At 44.6% G+C, this 13,916-nt stretch overlaps 3 protein-coding genes across 3 annotated transcripts; 2 read left to right on the forward strand and 1 right to left on the reverse strand.

Moving 5' to 3' along the window:
- Positions 1–126: 126 nt before the first annotated feature.
- On the forward strand, positions 127–2,705 carry LOC135399130 (quinone oxidoreductase-like). Its single transcript, XM_064630850.1, has 7 exons — positions 127–361; positions 464–616; positions 729–904; positions 966–1,170; positions 1,245–1,346; positions 2,333–2,428; positions 2,490–2,705. The coding sequence occupies exons 1-7, from the start codon at positions 269–271 to the stop codon at positions 2,655–2,657; spliced, it is 993 nt and encodes a 330-aa protein (XP_064486920.1). The 5' UTR covers positions 127–268; the 3' UTR covers positions 2,658–2,705.
- Positions 2,706–3,746: 1,041 nt separating this feature from the next.
- Positions 3,747–11,016, reverse strand: LOC135399129 (heat shock 70 kDa protein 14-like). The gene is made up of 14 exons (XM_064630849.1): positions 10,912–11,016; positions 10,320–10,400; positions 10,111–10,236; positions 9,374–9,482; positions 9,195–9,288; positions 9,011–9,115; positions 8,197–8,358; positions 6,696–6,851; positions 6,528–6,630; positions 6,333–6,461; positions 6,167–6,253; positions 5,721–5,888; positions 4,005–4,063; positions 3,747–3,933 (listed from the first exon to the last, which is right to left on the reverse strand). Exons 1-14 carry the CDS (start codon positions 10,969–10,971, stop codon positions 3,837–3,839), a joined length of 1,536 nt encoding a protein of 511 aa, XP_064486919.1. The 5' UTR covers positions 10,972–11,016; the 3' UTR covers positions 3,747–3,836.
- Positions 11,017–11,165: 149 nt separating this feature from the next.
- On the forward strand, positions 11,166–13,786 carry LOC135399131 (mesencephalic astrocyte-derived neurotrophic factor homolog). The gene is made up of 4 exons (XM_064630851.1): positions 11,166–11,467; positions 11,559–11,683; positions 11,755–11,896; positions 13,435–13,786. Exons 1-4 carry the CDS (start codon positions 11,374–11,376, stop codon positions 13,599–13,601), a joined length of 528 nt encoding a protein of 175 aa, XP_064486921.1. The 5' UTR covers positions 11,166–11,373; the 3' UTR covers positions 13,602–13,786.
- Positions 13,787–13,916: the final 130 nt, after the last annotated feature.

Below are 13,916 nucleotides of genomic sequence, written 5' to 3' on the forward strand. Positions count from 1 at the left end.
CAAAAGAACACGAACTTCAGAATGAACTGAAATTCTGAAACTACAAATTACAGTAATGTGAAACTGGTGAAACTTCCGGTACGTGTAGCTTGCGTGTAGCATGTTGGCAACAACTGTGAAGATAACAGCTGGGCTTCACCTCGTTTCGTTTTGGATTTGGCGCAGAACAATAAAAGACAGTAAAAGAGGAAGATAAGATAATCTCTAAGGTGCCAGCCCTAAACGACTCGTGATTGTTCCTTATGAACCATTTTCTGCGGGAAACAATATGATGCGTGCCATCCAGGTGCATAAAGCCGGCGGACCCAACGTCCTGCAATTGGCTTCAAATGTAGCAGTTCCCAAAGCAACAGGTACAAAGGTAAAGAATGCGCTCCCCACTTATTACGTTGGCAGTGAGACAACGAGGGCAGTAACATTGCATATCAATTTGTAAAAATGCCGGATCGCTCACATCCTGCAGGTACTGATAAACGTCAAGGCAGCAGGAATAAATCCGGTGGACACTTACATTCGTGAAGGTGCCTTTGGATACACTCCTCCTTTGCCATACACGCCCGGGAAAGATGGTGCTGGTATTGTGGAGGCAGTAGGTGAAGCCGTCCACAATTTTAAGGTGCAAAATCACAACGTTCTGAATGAAGTGCTCATCGTTACTTATTTCATGAAATACTTACAAGCAATTAAACAGCGAGAATACATGGTACGTATTGACGTGTCTGTTGCAGAAAGGGGACAGGGTCTTCTTCTCAAACAGGTGCAGAGAAAACACCCACGGCTCTTACGCACAGTACTGCCTGGTAGATATTGGTGACACCTGGCCTCTTCCTGAACGGCTGACATTCCAGCAGGGCGCAGCCCTTGGTATTCCCTACCTCACAGCTTATAGAGCACTGGTTCTCAAGTGAGATGTTCTCATTTCCATTGTTCTGCACAGCTGCCCTTCAAATTTGACTCTCTTAAAGGGCAGGTGCACAGGAGGGCGAAACAGTCCTCGTCCACGGAGCCAGTGGTTCCGTGGGGATCGCAACACTCCAGATTGCGAAGTCCCTCGTGCATGCCAAAGTAATCGGGACGGCTGGCACGCCGGAAGGCATTGAGCTTGTCAAAAAGCTAGGGGCTGATTGTGCCGTGTGCCACAAGGACAAGGACTACCTCAAAAAGATTATGGTCAGTTTCTGCCTACGTAGACTTCACCCGCTAGAATTGTGCTGTTGTTCATATTTACGTGCCTTTCATGCCAGGAATGGACAGAGAACAAGGGTGTCAACGTGGTGGTCGAAATGCTCGCCAATGTCAACTTGGCCAAAGACTTGGGCCTTCTCTGCCGTGAGGGACGGGTTGTGGTGAGTACTCATCCGCGGCAGATTCAGTATATGTTTGAGGGTGGTGGTTAGACAGCCTTGGACAGCATGCTACGTACACTACCCAAGGCTCATCGATAAGGTACATGCAGGAAAAGGCAACAAAAACGGCAAGGGAAACAGTATTATACCACAAATATAAGTAATGGTAACAGAAGCAAATACTGGACTCTGAATACCTGAAACAGGAACGTTAACGAAAATAATTTATGGTACTGCAGGACCCAAATTATTACAGTCCTGCACTGTAAGATGTGGATAAACTCATTTAAACTTTACTCATCAACATTTTCGCAGTTACAGTACACAGATTTACAAGCAGGGCTGTTAAGGGAGATCCTGTAAATAATGAAATAAAGCTGAATGAAATGAACTAAAATTTACTGGGGGAACTGAAACAAACTGTCAAACTGGAACATAAAGTAATTAGTATATGATGAATAGGTGCATAGTACAGCCTAGTCAACCTTAATAACAACACTGGAAAAACTTCGGTCTCATTTCCCAGCACGATAACAGCCACCCTTGGGGGGCACTGGGGTAATGTTAAGTGATCAGAATCCTTCCCTCAGAAACTAACAGAATAATTTTGTTCAGTTAAGATTTTCTTATGGCCCCAAGGGATGCTGTAATCACGCTCAGGAACGAGACCACATTTTTTTCCAGTGTTATTAAGGTTGAACGGAGCTGTACCTATATGCTTATGGTACTATGAAAGACCCAAGAAACCAACCATGTTCATATTAGCTGTTCCACGTATGTTCTTGAATAAATGTCTCTCGTGCGCACATATCTCTCAAGTCGTGAAAATAGACATCAAAATATACATGTATAAGCTATATTAAGTTTTACCATGGGCTTCGGGTTGGGAGCTGCCTAAATTGTGGAATAGGTATTTGCAGCTCATGACCCGAGGCTCTTGCCTCGAGGCAGTACTACCTGCGTTATCTTGGGTGTTTTCCTCGCAGGTGATCGGAAGCAGAGGTACCATCACTATCAACCCCAGGGATCTGATGGGGCTGGAGACTAGCATAACCGGCGTGTCCCTCTTTTCCTCAACTCCCGTGAGTGTTTCCCCAATTTGCGCCACATAAATGTAGTGCTAGCAGTTTCTATTCTGTGCAGAGACAGTGGGCGCAGAGTGCAGCAGCCATTGTGGATGGGGCCCGTGCAGGCTGGGTGGACCCGGTTGTGAACAAGGTGTATCCGTTGGGGGATGCAAAGCAGGCACACAATGACATCACCCATTCTAAAGGTGCTCATGGAAGACTTGTGCTTGACCCGGACGCTTGAGGACACAGATTTAATGAATTTAATCAAATACATGTTCGCTTACCAATATGTCTGTGCTCATGTCGACTCCTTTGTGCTTCGAGGTGTTAGCACTTTAAAAGCGCAGTAGTCACGTAGATGCCAATGGAAAATGCCAAAGGATGACTTGTTGCTTTTGCCACTTTCAGCCCTCTCCGCTCTATACGTAAACTATGAATGTGTACAAGTTTTAGCTTTGGATTATAAGTAGAGCCTGAAGTTTTAGGGTTTAACCCGATTCTTCCCCAAATTTGCACCCAAATTGAAAGTTGCCTCTTTAGGGTAGATTTTTACCCGGCAAAGTGCCTCCACCGAGAAATCTGTAGGAATGCACACTAACTTTACATACCGACAGCAAATACAGTTACGTCACAGTTTCTACGAAACCAGTACAGTTACTTTGAGTAACTCAGCCTGATTTCTTCCCGAATTTAGCATACTGGACGTTTTTTCACCCGAATTCGCATGCATTTAGAGCACGTTTATTTACCCGATTTTTACCCTTCGAATTTAGAAACAAATATTTCCAGAAAACTTCAGGCTCTCATTGTAAGTAGAGCCTGCAGTTTTTGGGCAATATTTTTTGCAGTATGCTAAATTTGGGGAGAAATCGGGCTCTATTACTCTAACAAACAGTGATGTAACTGTGTTTGCTGCCAAACAAATTAGTGTGCATTCCTGTAGACGCTTCATAGAGGGCAATCTGCCAGGTAAAAATTGAGTTGCACCCTAAAGAGGCAACCTTCAATTCGGAGAAGAATCTGGTTAAACCCACTTCAGGCTCAACTATAAGCTGTCTGTTCTGGTTTGCAAGAGGCTTGCAGAACTCCCTGGCACAGTCCTTTTCCAGTACAGCACAAGCTTCTGGTGCAGTTTTTTTTTTTTAGTACATATTATTGCGTAGGTTATGTGAGTAACTACTCGTATGGTACACCCAAATTATCACATATTGGCACACTACACTTCAGCAGGAAACCATATATCTGACTGGCTTAATTCAAACTGCCCCCATATGTGTGTATGCAGTGACATGTGGCACAAAGACACTGATTTCTCCTTTCTTATCAAATCTGAATATTGTAATTTTTTTAATAACTCAAGTTTGAAAAGCAAGGCATAAAATCAACTGTTGCGCTTCTAGGGTTACCGAGTTGCTTGAGGTCAGCTAACGGGACTTTCTTCGGTCAAGGGCTCCAGCGTGACTGACTCTGTGTGTCCTTTCTGCTTGTCTGAGCAGGATATATGTACGGAGCCATCACTGCAGACACGACGATAAAAGATCAATCTTTTGGCGGCAACCTCTGCACAAAAATTAACCGAGTCACTCACCTCCGTACACTAATGGTGGCAACCAGTGGCGCATTCTCTTCGATCTCTTTCATTACAACCTGCAATGTTTCCAGTAGAAGTATTAGTTCGAGAGCACTGTGGATCAGCTACTACAGTCTAAACTGTAGCTACGACACACAAATAGATAAACAGACAAACATAAATAGACAAACGCAACACTTAAAGGGACAGTCTGGGAAGACCGGAAGTTGATTTTTTTTTAACTGCCACGGAGGCTTACATGCTGTGTGGAAAGTTTCAGCTCACAAAACGGCGTGGTTTTCGAGACACTGAACAAAAACTAGTCCTCTGAAGACTTCCGGTTTCGTTTTTCTCCCTCGCATACTCCTTGCCCCAAGGAGCCTCTATGTACGTCATCCGTTACGTGAGCATGACGTCCCCAGTGGACACAGCAGGGCGCAGGACTGCGCAGTTGCTGGGAATGTAGAGAGGCGTTTTTTTCTACGAGTGTACTGAACCGTAGGCTGCGTCGTGATACCTGTGTTTACATTGACGCTACTCTGGAGTTTAGTCTGCGTAACGTGTGATTGCTACTCAAAATCATCATAATGGGCAAATGCTAGCACGCAACAACCAACTATCGCGTCAACAGGCATGCGGCTTTGCTCTTATGTACGTCACGCGACAGCGCGCTGAGGCCTTTGCTCAGGACCAACTGCGGCATAGAAAAAAATTGATTATAAATCGCGCCATACGATTTCTTCTGAAATATTTTGCATGGTGGTTGTGAGGAGTATTAGAAACCATAAGACGGTGTTTCCCAGACCCATGTTTTCGACCGGACTGTCACTTAAAAGACTCCAAAGTCGTGACGAGCAAAAAGCAGTAAGTGAAAAAGATACTGGAAATAGATTGGGGTTTTGGGGGGCAATTTTTCCCCCAACACCAAGGAAAAAGAACGGTCACTATGGTCACTACATTTTGCATCACGAAAGAAACCTCCCCCCTACCTTAACTTTTTTTTTTTTTTTTTCGGAGGCCTCGAATTTATAGTTGACGCTAGGGTCAGTTGAAGGACGTCGGAGTTGCAACGAACAACAACAAGAGATGATGAACGGGGAGTTTCATCGGGAGCTGCAAGCCAGCATCGCGTGGTGCTGTTTCACCTTCCGAAACACGCTCAGTGGGCCTCACCAGATGTCCAGATCACGTTTTCTATATTGGATGCTCGGCAGTGACGCTTCTCTAACGAGGGTCCTCGAATCAGCACAGACCCCTCTGAATGCTCTCGGGGGGAACCCTAGGTTTCCGTGGGCCACAGTTTGCGAAGTGCCGAGTCATGTACTTTTCACTAGATAGCTTTCACGTGGAAGTTTCATTTGGAAATGAGCAGTAGTGTTATATGTAGAGTCAGTTTCACATTTCATCAACTGTGCTTATAATAAGTAACAACAATACACTAACATGACCATAGTCACAGACTGATTTTCGGACTTCTAGGAGCCATAGAGCACGTGCAAATTGTCGGGAAGTCCGAATTTTCATTCAATGGCGAAAATGCAGCTTGCCTCTAAGGTCTTTATTCAAATATTTGATCTATACTCGGAACACTCAAATTGGTCTCAAAGAAACTGTCCATGCGCATTTGCTTCACTGCACGAGAACAATGGAAAATTGCCACAATGGAAAATTGGAAAGGCCAAATTTTTGGAACCTGAAATGTCAGTCGGCAACCATATGACAAGACGTACTCACTTTTGCGAGAAGCGTTGCGCTGTCGTCTCCTCCAGAGTGATCCCCCTTTTCATACACCTGTAGGCAGACTGAGCTCTGTTTCTCGCTGGGTCGTACTGTACACTGCCATCTCGTTGGAACGGCGGTTCCAGGTGGAATAACCAAGGTTAGAGAGCCATTGGTGGATGGCTGCAAGGAAGAAGCGTACATACGGTTTATGCGCTGAACAGCCCTCGGTCAAAGGTCCCTGAGAGGCCCGCTCTTAGAGGGACGGTCTGGAATTGCTGAGTGACGTCAAGATTAGACTCGTATTAGAGAGTGCATTTCGTGTAGATGCCAAACGAAAAGTCTATGGACTTTTGTGATGTCTCTCGAAAATTTATATGCTGTGTTTCAAGTTTTGGAGAGAGGCCACATTACAATAAAAAATAAAAATAAAAAAAGATAGTGGCATTTGAAGGACCCACCTTGATGTAGATTCCTTTAGAGAGGCAAGGTGCACTACGACTGACAGGAATGTCCTGCTGGTTGTCTCGGTCACACAAGAGAGCTGCCTGCGTGCAAGAAAAACGACGTGAAATATGTCCCACATACAGAACGAGACAATCGGCAGTAAACAGAGCGCTGATCTACCTGAGCAGCTGCGCCGAGCGCAACAACCTCGTCGGGTGACTTGGAATCTAAGATATCTGCCTCTGGAAAGTATGCAGCCAATGCTCTCCTCAGCTTCTGTACTTTGCAGGAACCACCACACAGCACAACCTGAAAAGCACCACAAATACTCGTGTTGTGCTGCTTATCTTATATATAATGGCTGCGTGTCTTTACCTTATGGATGTCCTTTGGTGTTAACGAAGCATTTGTAAGTATTTCCTGCAGTGGTTCTTTACAGCGGGATATGATGGGCCCCAACAGGGATTCAAACCTTGCTCTGAAGATGCAATGCAGCATTAGCACCCCACGTCAATATATCTATGCAACACTACGTGATCCTACCTGCTAACATTCACGCTGAGGTCGAGTCCTTCGTACACAGACTCTGCGAAGCACTGAGCTGTTTCTAAGGTGGAGAGAACGTGTTTTGCTGTCTCTGCCGCAGACAACAGTTTGGCCATGCCCCGTCGGCTTTCCCGCATGTCCGCTCGCATTTGCCTGGAGAGAAATCGGTCTGACCCACAGCCCACTGGAGCATTTTCAAGATATATGAAACATATGCTTACACAGTTGAGCCCATTCATAATGACGTAGACAAGGATGCCGAATTGTTATATGGTATTGTTATACACCGGTTCACATGAACTTTCTACCGTGAATCACAAGAATGCCCCAGAACATGCCAGTGTCACGAAATGTGGTCGGGTTCATCACCAACTCCGAGGGGATGGCCTATTAGGGACAGACCACTCCGCTCTTAGTTTAAGTTTCCCGGGCAGTGACGCCACATCGTGCAGGTAATTTGGACCTCGGCAAGAAGGAAATTGGGAGGCTAGCAAAGAGTCGACATTTGCAACATTTTACTGAGAGATACAACAAATGCTAACAACGATATCAGTGCAACAGTACTGGTGTGGTACATATCTGTCGGACTCCTGCGAAGGCGGGTGCTGGGTGCGTCTAGTGGAATGCTCGACGATGATGGGTCACGACACTCTTGCGCTGGTGGTTTCTTTGATGTCTGGAAAGTCCACAACTGCACACGGCTCCCTTGCGATGTTCTCACTCAGTCCATCGCATCGCAGAGTTCTCACACACAAAGTCCGGAGTCGGCACCACGGCCTCAGCCGTCCTCACCTCGCGGCCACACCTTGCCAACTACCCTCTTAATCCCCCTACGCACCCAGAGGTTTTTTTTTTCCTTTTCTTTCTCCCTCTTTGTTTTGACACTTGTTCTATGTGTGGCGCCTTAGCGTCTATAGGCCTCTTATTATGTTCCTCGAGGGGAGGAAGACATAGTGCGCGAAGATACGTTTCCCGTTACACACCTCGGGAAGATATACGATACACACAGGCACAACGTGCTTTTCCCTTAAACAATCCCACGGTCGGCCGAAGTCAGTCTGAGTTAATGGTTCCAACGACCGCAAGCCCAAGACTCCGGATCACTTGTACAATGACCTCTATAAACAGAGTCCCCCCCACACATACATTTTTCGCCAAACACTTCGGGGGAGCCAGACCACGGTCTGTTGCCCTATTTTTGGAGTGAGATGGCAGACGATCATGACAGCCAGTTTGTTAGAAGAATGAAGGTATCACTTTACTTTAATCGTTTAAAGCAGGTTTGTGCCACATTCTGCTGAGGTGACATGAGGCTATGAATCTTTTGTGATTGACAAATGTGTTAATCGATCACTGTTCACTGTTTTGCTTACATGTGTTTCTATGTCGACATGAACCAGCAATTAGATCCCAATATCGAACTTACTGTTGCTGTGAAGGTCATAATAAACGGGCTCAACCGTACAAATGAAAGGATATTAGGACACATGCAGCATACCTCTGAAACTCCGTAGCACAATGCTCGGCTAATTCTTTTGTGATCAATTTTCCCCCAAGGTCCGATCTTCTCACGTGAGCATCAAGAGTGTATGCACCACCGAGAACTGTTACTAGTGTAGCGTCCGTTGTCGACCCTCCCATTCTGTAGACTAAGTAGCGGCTGCAAATAAGAACAGGCTGTGTAGCTCCGACACTTACGAGCGAAAACAATGAAAAATAAGAAGGCAAGGCAATGTCAGGGACACATCCACTATGGAGAACATATCAGTGCCGTCTGTGTGCGCTAATGGTGATGTCACACGTCGCAGCTTTGCCACACTCACCCCAGAGCATGTCTCGCATTTTGTCTTCTCTCTCGCAACACCTGACTCTTATATCGTTTAAAATGTTTTCATTGCAAACGTTATGACATTTCAATGTGAAGTCGAAATTTTTGTTGTGTCAAGTCGCAGTAAGTATCACGCCTACATCCTCGGCCTACCGTGTGAGAGTAGAGAGCTCTAGTACCGCGTACGCAATTGCTCTGCGCATGCGAGAAAATAGAGAGTGCACACTCGGCATGTGCAGAATGTGACTTTGCGTATAGCATGTGCACAGTGTGAACATGCTACTTCCTTGTGTACGCTGCAACTAAGGCTCTCTGCTGTTGCCATGTGCCTCCAACTATTGCAGTAATAACACTAGGGATGTCACATCTACCATAGCTCCTGCTATGCTTGATTTCCTAGAACAGTTCCCCCTACACTAGTTACGGACAAATACGTATTGTACGTTTTAATAAATTATGCCATTTTACTGTAACTTTCTCTCACCAGGGTGTAGTGGAAGGCTTCGATCCCACATGGTAAGCCAGAACGGCAGCCGTGGGTTCATTTATAAGTCGATGAACTTTGAACCCCACTTTAGTTGCTATTAACCTGAAAGTACGAAGCACGTTAAAGCACGCTTTTTGTATCGATCCATACTTTATTCAAATTATTTCTTGCTTTTGCTCACCTAACCATTTTGTGCTGTTCCTCTGTGAACGATGGCGGGACTGCAACCACAACTGGAAACGCCTCGTTGCTGTCGCTTCGGCTGCTGGCAACCTCTGCACACAATCAAAGGCATGCAAAGTGTTCATGTTGCTTGCTCCATAATGTGGTGAAAGCAGTTCTATAATAACAAGTGCGTACCAAACATTTTCTGGAAAAGGTAACGCAGTAGATCTTCAGAATAATGCACTTGCCGGCCATTTTCTCCAGAGGACACTTCGAATCGAACACGCCTGCCCTCACAGACCATCTGCAGTATGTCAAGCAAAAGCGGGATACATTAGGCAACAAATCATTCGCATAAAAGTTGCATTATGTCAAGACAGGACTTTCATCAACTTCGAGTCACTTCTTCTCTGCAGGATATCGTCAGACGACATGCACAGTTTAGTGCTTCACTTCATAACTGCGCAACTCCAGAAGAAAAACATCATTTGCTACACCACCAATGTGAGCACGGCCTTGAGACGAGCACAGCTTTGAGAAGAGGGGTTACCACAGCCGTGCAGGTGGGCGTCTCTCTTTCACCCTCTCACTCCTCCCGCTAGGGAGTGACATCACTCTGATGTCGTCGTGCTTCCTTCGAGAGGGCGTCCGCCAGGCCGTATAATTGGCCTGCAAAAACTGGACCTGTACTGCTCTCATAGCTTTTTTTAACGAAAAGCCTAACACCCTGAATACTCTGCACATGCATATCGTTCGATATGGTAGGCAAACGGAAAAATGGCACAAGAGAGGAAACATGCCTGTGTCTTTTTTTTTTTTTTTTCTATAACGCCCATCAGACATTCATGCCAGCACGGCTTTCTTTCGTTCTCTAGCTCATAGGTATGTCACAGGGTTACGAAAACTAACTTAACTTTAGATGTCATACACACCTTGCATGCGCTCTGTTCTGCTAATCGTTTCACATCATCTTCCGAAGCACCGAGGACAGACTTGATCTGGCATATGGTCCCAGTAGGGTTGCGAAGGATTTCGCTCTTCGCTGCCAAACCTACAGACTAGAAGCAAGAGAAAGCAATGAGTCAAGGCATTTCAAAAACACAGAACTACAATGGCAGAAGATCTTTCACTGCAAACATACCTTTTCTCCATTGGAAAAAGCTACCACGGCTGGAGTAACTCTGTCCCCAGAATCATTAGCAACTACCTCGGTCTTGTCATCCTGCAACAGAATTTGAAGCAATACGTACTGACCTTGCAGAATAAATTATGATGCCTATTACATAATTACATTCAGGTATGTAGATTTCAAGGTTCAAATCGAGTGGCGGACCTAATCTAGACATGGTTCAAAAGGAACAACGAAAAACGTCATTTTGCCACGAGTATTTGACGTATTACAACGTTGTCACATACGCACAGCGGCATTCTACGTATCTTTCTACTTCTCCCATTATCCGGAGTATCCAGCGTAGAGATAAAAATGTCAGTCGGCCTTCCCATCTTTGTACAACGTTACAGAGCCCAGTTACACAGCTGACATCGCGATGTACGACTAAAATGACATCTTCATGGAGCCTTTGCCTCATGGCCGTAACGCAAACCGGCACGAACTCGGCGAGCGAACATCGCCGTTTTTCGAAGGCAAGCATAGAACAATGAATGAAAAGTTGCACAGTACGTCACTGGTATTCGTAATTCAATACCCTCATAATCGAAAAACCGTGTTTTACCTTATGAATTGCCAGGCAGAGGTTGGTATTTCCAAAATACAGACCGAACGCAGCCGCCATGCTTCTGATTTTGATGCGGCAGCGAATATATATGGGGGGAAGAAACTTTTTTTTTTTTTTTCAGCGATAGAAATAACAAAAATATAATCTGTGGTAGTGCTACAAATTACCTAAAACAAAAATTTCAAAATTCTTTTGCGGTATTGTTGTTCGCAATATCGCAACCAGAACCAAAAATTTCGTCCAATCACACGCGGCCAGATGGGCTTACCGGCAGACGATCTTGAACTCTTCAGATGTGTAATCTGACGTGTCGGTCATTCATTTAGTTTCACATTGGGTTTTTGTAAGTCTACTTCAGTAAGCCACTGTCTCGAGTTTGGGCAACCCCGTATTTTGTCTGTTGTCGCATTCGTTCACGAAAGTTCGCTACCGACGTCATTAACGTGTAGTAATAGCAAAATGCTGTCATCCACTGTTCATGTTTCGCTGCTGATCCTCAGCACATTGTGTCTTCAATCTGTCCTCGCGGCTTTAAAAGAAGGTGACTGTGAAGGTAAGTTACGATTACTACAAGGATATGACAGCTGTTTTGCTGAGGCACCTACGCGAGCACATGCTTAATGTCGTCGTTTTGACATTTCTAGTTTGTGTCGGTGTAATCAACAAATTACTTAATGCCTTGGAGCCGGAAGAAAAAACAAACCAACAGTCCATCGAAGCGAAGTTTCCAGAACTTTGTAAAACGTTAAAGGGGCCCGAAAACAGATTTGTGAGTACACCACTATCGATGCAAGATTACAATTGATCAATCGCATACTTAAAATTTTGGTGTCTTTGTAGTGTTACTACGTTGGTGGCTTAGAAGAGTCGGCGACGAAGATTGTATCTGAACTGTGTCAACCTCTGAGCTGGACGATGCCTCCTCTCAAGGTATGCGAGAGGCTCATGAAAAAGGACAGCCAGATTTGCGACCTGAAATACGGTAAGTTCACAGAGTCATCACACTCAAAGTCAGATAAAAATTGTGAAATGCTAGTAATCCAGGCATCCAGTAGCACTATGGTCCACCAAGGTAGAAATTTGGGGTAGTTGGTACATCGCCATGAGTAAAAACTTGCAGCCGAAAGTGTCATGCGCCTTTTTAACTGACGTACTGTTAATAAATCCTTTAGTTGAGAGTCTGCAGTTCCCGCTGTTGTGTGTTTCTACCGTTGTGTCCCGCCCTCTCTTTGGCTACAAGTTTTTACTCATAGCACTTTGGTGCTGGAATAGTGCCCAACAAATAGGCAAGGATAAAAAAAAATCACCTGTGTGAATCTATATGTCCATGTGCTATATGAACCAGAGATGAAGCTACTCGACGAAAGCAACTAGTTACAAGTTAAGTTACTGCGTAAAAAAAATAGCGAAGTTACTATAGTTATAAAAATGATCTTAAAGTTTCCAAGTTACTTTGTAAAAGTAACGGGTTAGTTTCAGTTTACTTGCTACATAAATTGCATTTTTAGGTCTTAATGTCACAATGGGTGGTGCAAAACATTTCTGAATAGTTTTGATACATTAACATCGTACTAGTCTTCGTTATGATGAAAGAAGTTGTACTGTAGGGACACGGTTTATCTACTCTCAAATCTCCAGGTGTTACAAGACTATTTCTTTTGAGTAATAAACATGTGCAGCACATGGTCTGCCTTCAAATACAATATTGGCACAACTCTTTCAAGCGCAACAGAGGTAATATGGGACGGCGAAGTACTGACAGGCAATTTTATCTAACCATGTCCCCAACAGTACCTTGATGTGTTTCCTTTGGACGGCGTTTGACAATTTCGATGCCTTCATAAATTTTTTTATGTAGCATTTAGTTTAGCTACACACTGCATTCTGCCATTATAAATACACTACTCGTCACTATGATGAATGTCACCAGAGTCTCCTAATACATGGTCCAAACAGAGTTTGTAGCATTCACCATATGACAGCAGGGTCTGACATGCTTAGCATGTTGTCCCTCACATAAGAGAGGGAGGTCTCAGCTAGCATTCCTTGTGCACCACAGTTGAACAAAAGGAACTTGGAACTTACCTCAAGTTACTTTGATAAGTTACCAAAGGGAAACAAATCCCTCTGAGTTAATGTAACTTGAAAGTAACAAGCTAAGTTAAAAGTTACCAAAAAGTAGCCTGGTTATAGTAGCGAAAATGGTTAAAAATTGGGCTGTTCGGTATTTCATACTTTAAAAGCTGTAAAAACCCCTGTGCCGGGAAACAAATAAAAGGACAACACAACACACAGCATAGAAAGTATAGTAAAGTATAGTAGCGATTCCAAAAAGCGGCAAAACACTCAGTGCATACGACGTAGACTAGACAGGAAACCACCTGTTTTACCACTTTTAGAATGTCTTACCAGCAAGCCTGGTTCAGTACCATTCACAGCAGTGAGTTACCCCTAACACTGATATGAACATAAGATAACTGGGACAAACGTCCACTAAGCTGTCCTGACACCCTCTTACAGAGAAGGTAATAGACCTGAAGACTGTGGACCTTAAGAAACTGAAGGTGAAGGACCTCAAGAAGATCCTCAACTCTTGGGACGAGAGGTGCGAAGGCTGCGTGGAGAAGAGCGACTACGTAAAGAGAATAGAAGAGCTCAAGAAAGTGCATGTGCGGGAGGAGTTGTGACAGTGTGCTGCTGCCTATTTCGGAAAGAATTCGCGCTACAGAGGACTTGTACAGACATCCCACACTTCGACTGCTTACACAGCACAGCTGCTAAGCGTGGAACCATCTTTTTGTGCACCAAGTTCGTGTAGTAATTTATATTTCCATGTACAGGGCATTCATTAAAGCTGTATTCTGTACTTATACGCTGCTTTTTACGTCCAGTGTCTCGTTTTCCTGTGAAAACAGTGATGTGTATGATGCCAGAATTTATATGTAGCGGAAAGATTTGCAAGTAATGCATTGGGGACAAGTACAGAACATGCCCATCTAGAC

This window comes from Ornithodoros turicata, chromosome 6 (assembly GCF_037126465.1).
Source record: "Ornithodoros turicata isolate Travis chromosome 6, ASM3712646v1, whole genome shotgun sequence".
NCBI lineage: Eukaryota > Metazoa > Arthropoda > Arachnida > Ixodida > Argasidae > Ornithodoros > Ornithodoros turicata.

Coding starts and splice junctions, on each gene's coding strand:
- LOC135399130 (XM_064630850.1), top strand. CDS start 269: ATGATGCGTGCCATCCAGGTGCATAAAGCCGGCGGACCCAACGTCCTG. Junction 1,171..1,244: donor ACTACCTCAAAAAGATTATG/GTCAGTTTCTGC, acceptor CTTTCATGCCAG/GAATGGACAGAGAACAAGGG. Junction 2,429..2,489: donor CCCTCTTTTCCTCAACTCCC/GTGAGTGTTTCC, acceptor TATTCTGTGCAG/AGACAGTGGGCGCAGAGTGC.
- LOC135399129 (XM_064630849.1), bottom strand. CDS start 10,971: ATGGCGGCTGCGTTCGGTCTGTATTTTGGAAATACCAACCTCTGCCTG. Junction 10,401..10,911: donor TCTGCCTGGCAATTCATAAG/GTAAAACACGGT, acceptor ATTCTGTTGCAG/GATGACAAGACCGAGGTAGT. Junction 9,483..10,110: donor CAGAACAGAGCGCATGCAAG/GTGTGTATGACA, acceptor GACATACTGCAG/ATGGTCTGTGAGGGCAGGCG.
- LOC135399131 (XM_064630851.1), top strand. CDS start 11,374: ATGCTGTCATCCACTGTTCATGTTTCGCTGCTGATCCTCAGCACATTG. Junction 11,468..11,558: donor AAAAGAAGGTGACTGTGAAG/GTAAGTTACGAT, acceptor TGACATTTCTAG/TTTGTGTCGGTGTAATCAAC. Junction 11,684..11,754: donor AGGGGCCCGAAAACAGATTT/GTGAGTACACCA, acceptor GTGTCTTTGTAG/TGTTACTACGTTGGTGGCTT.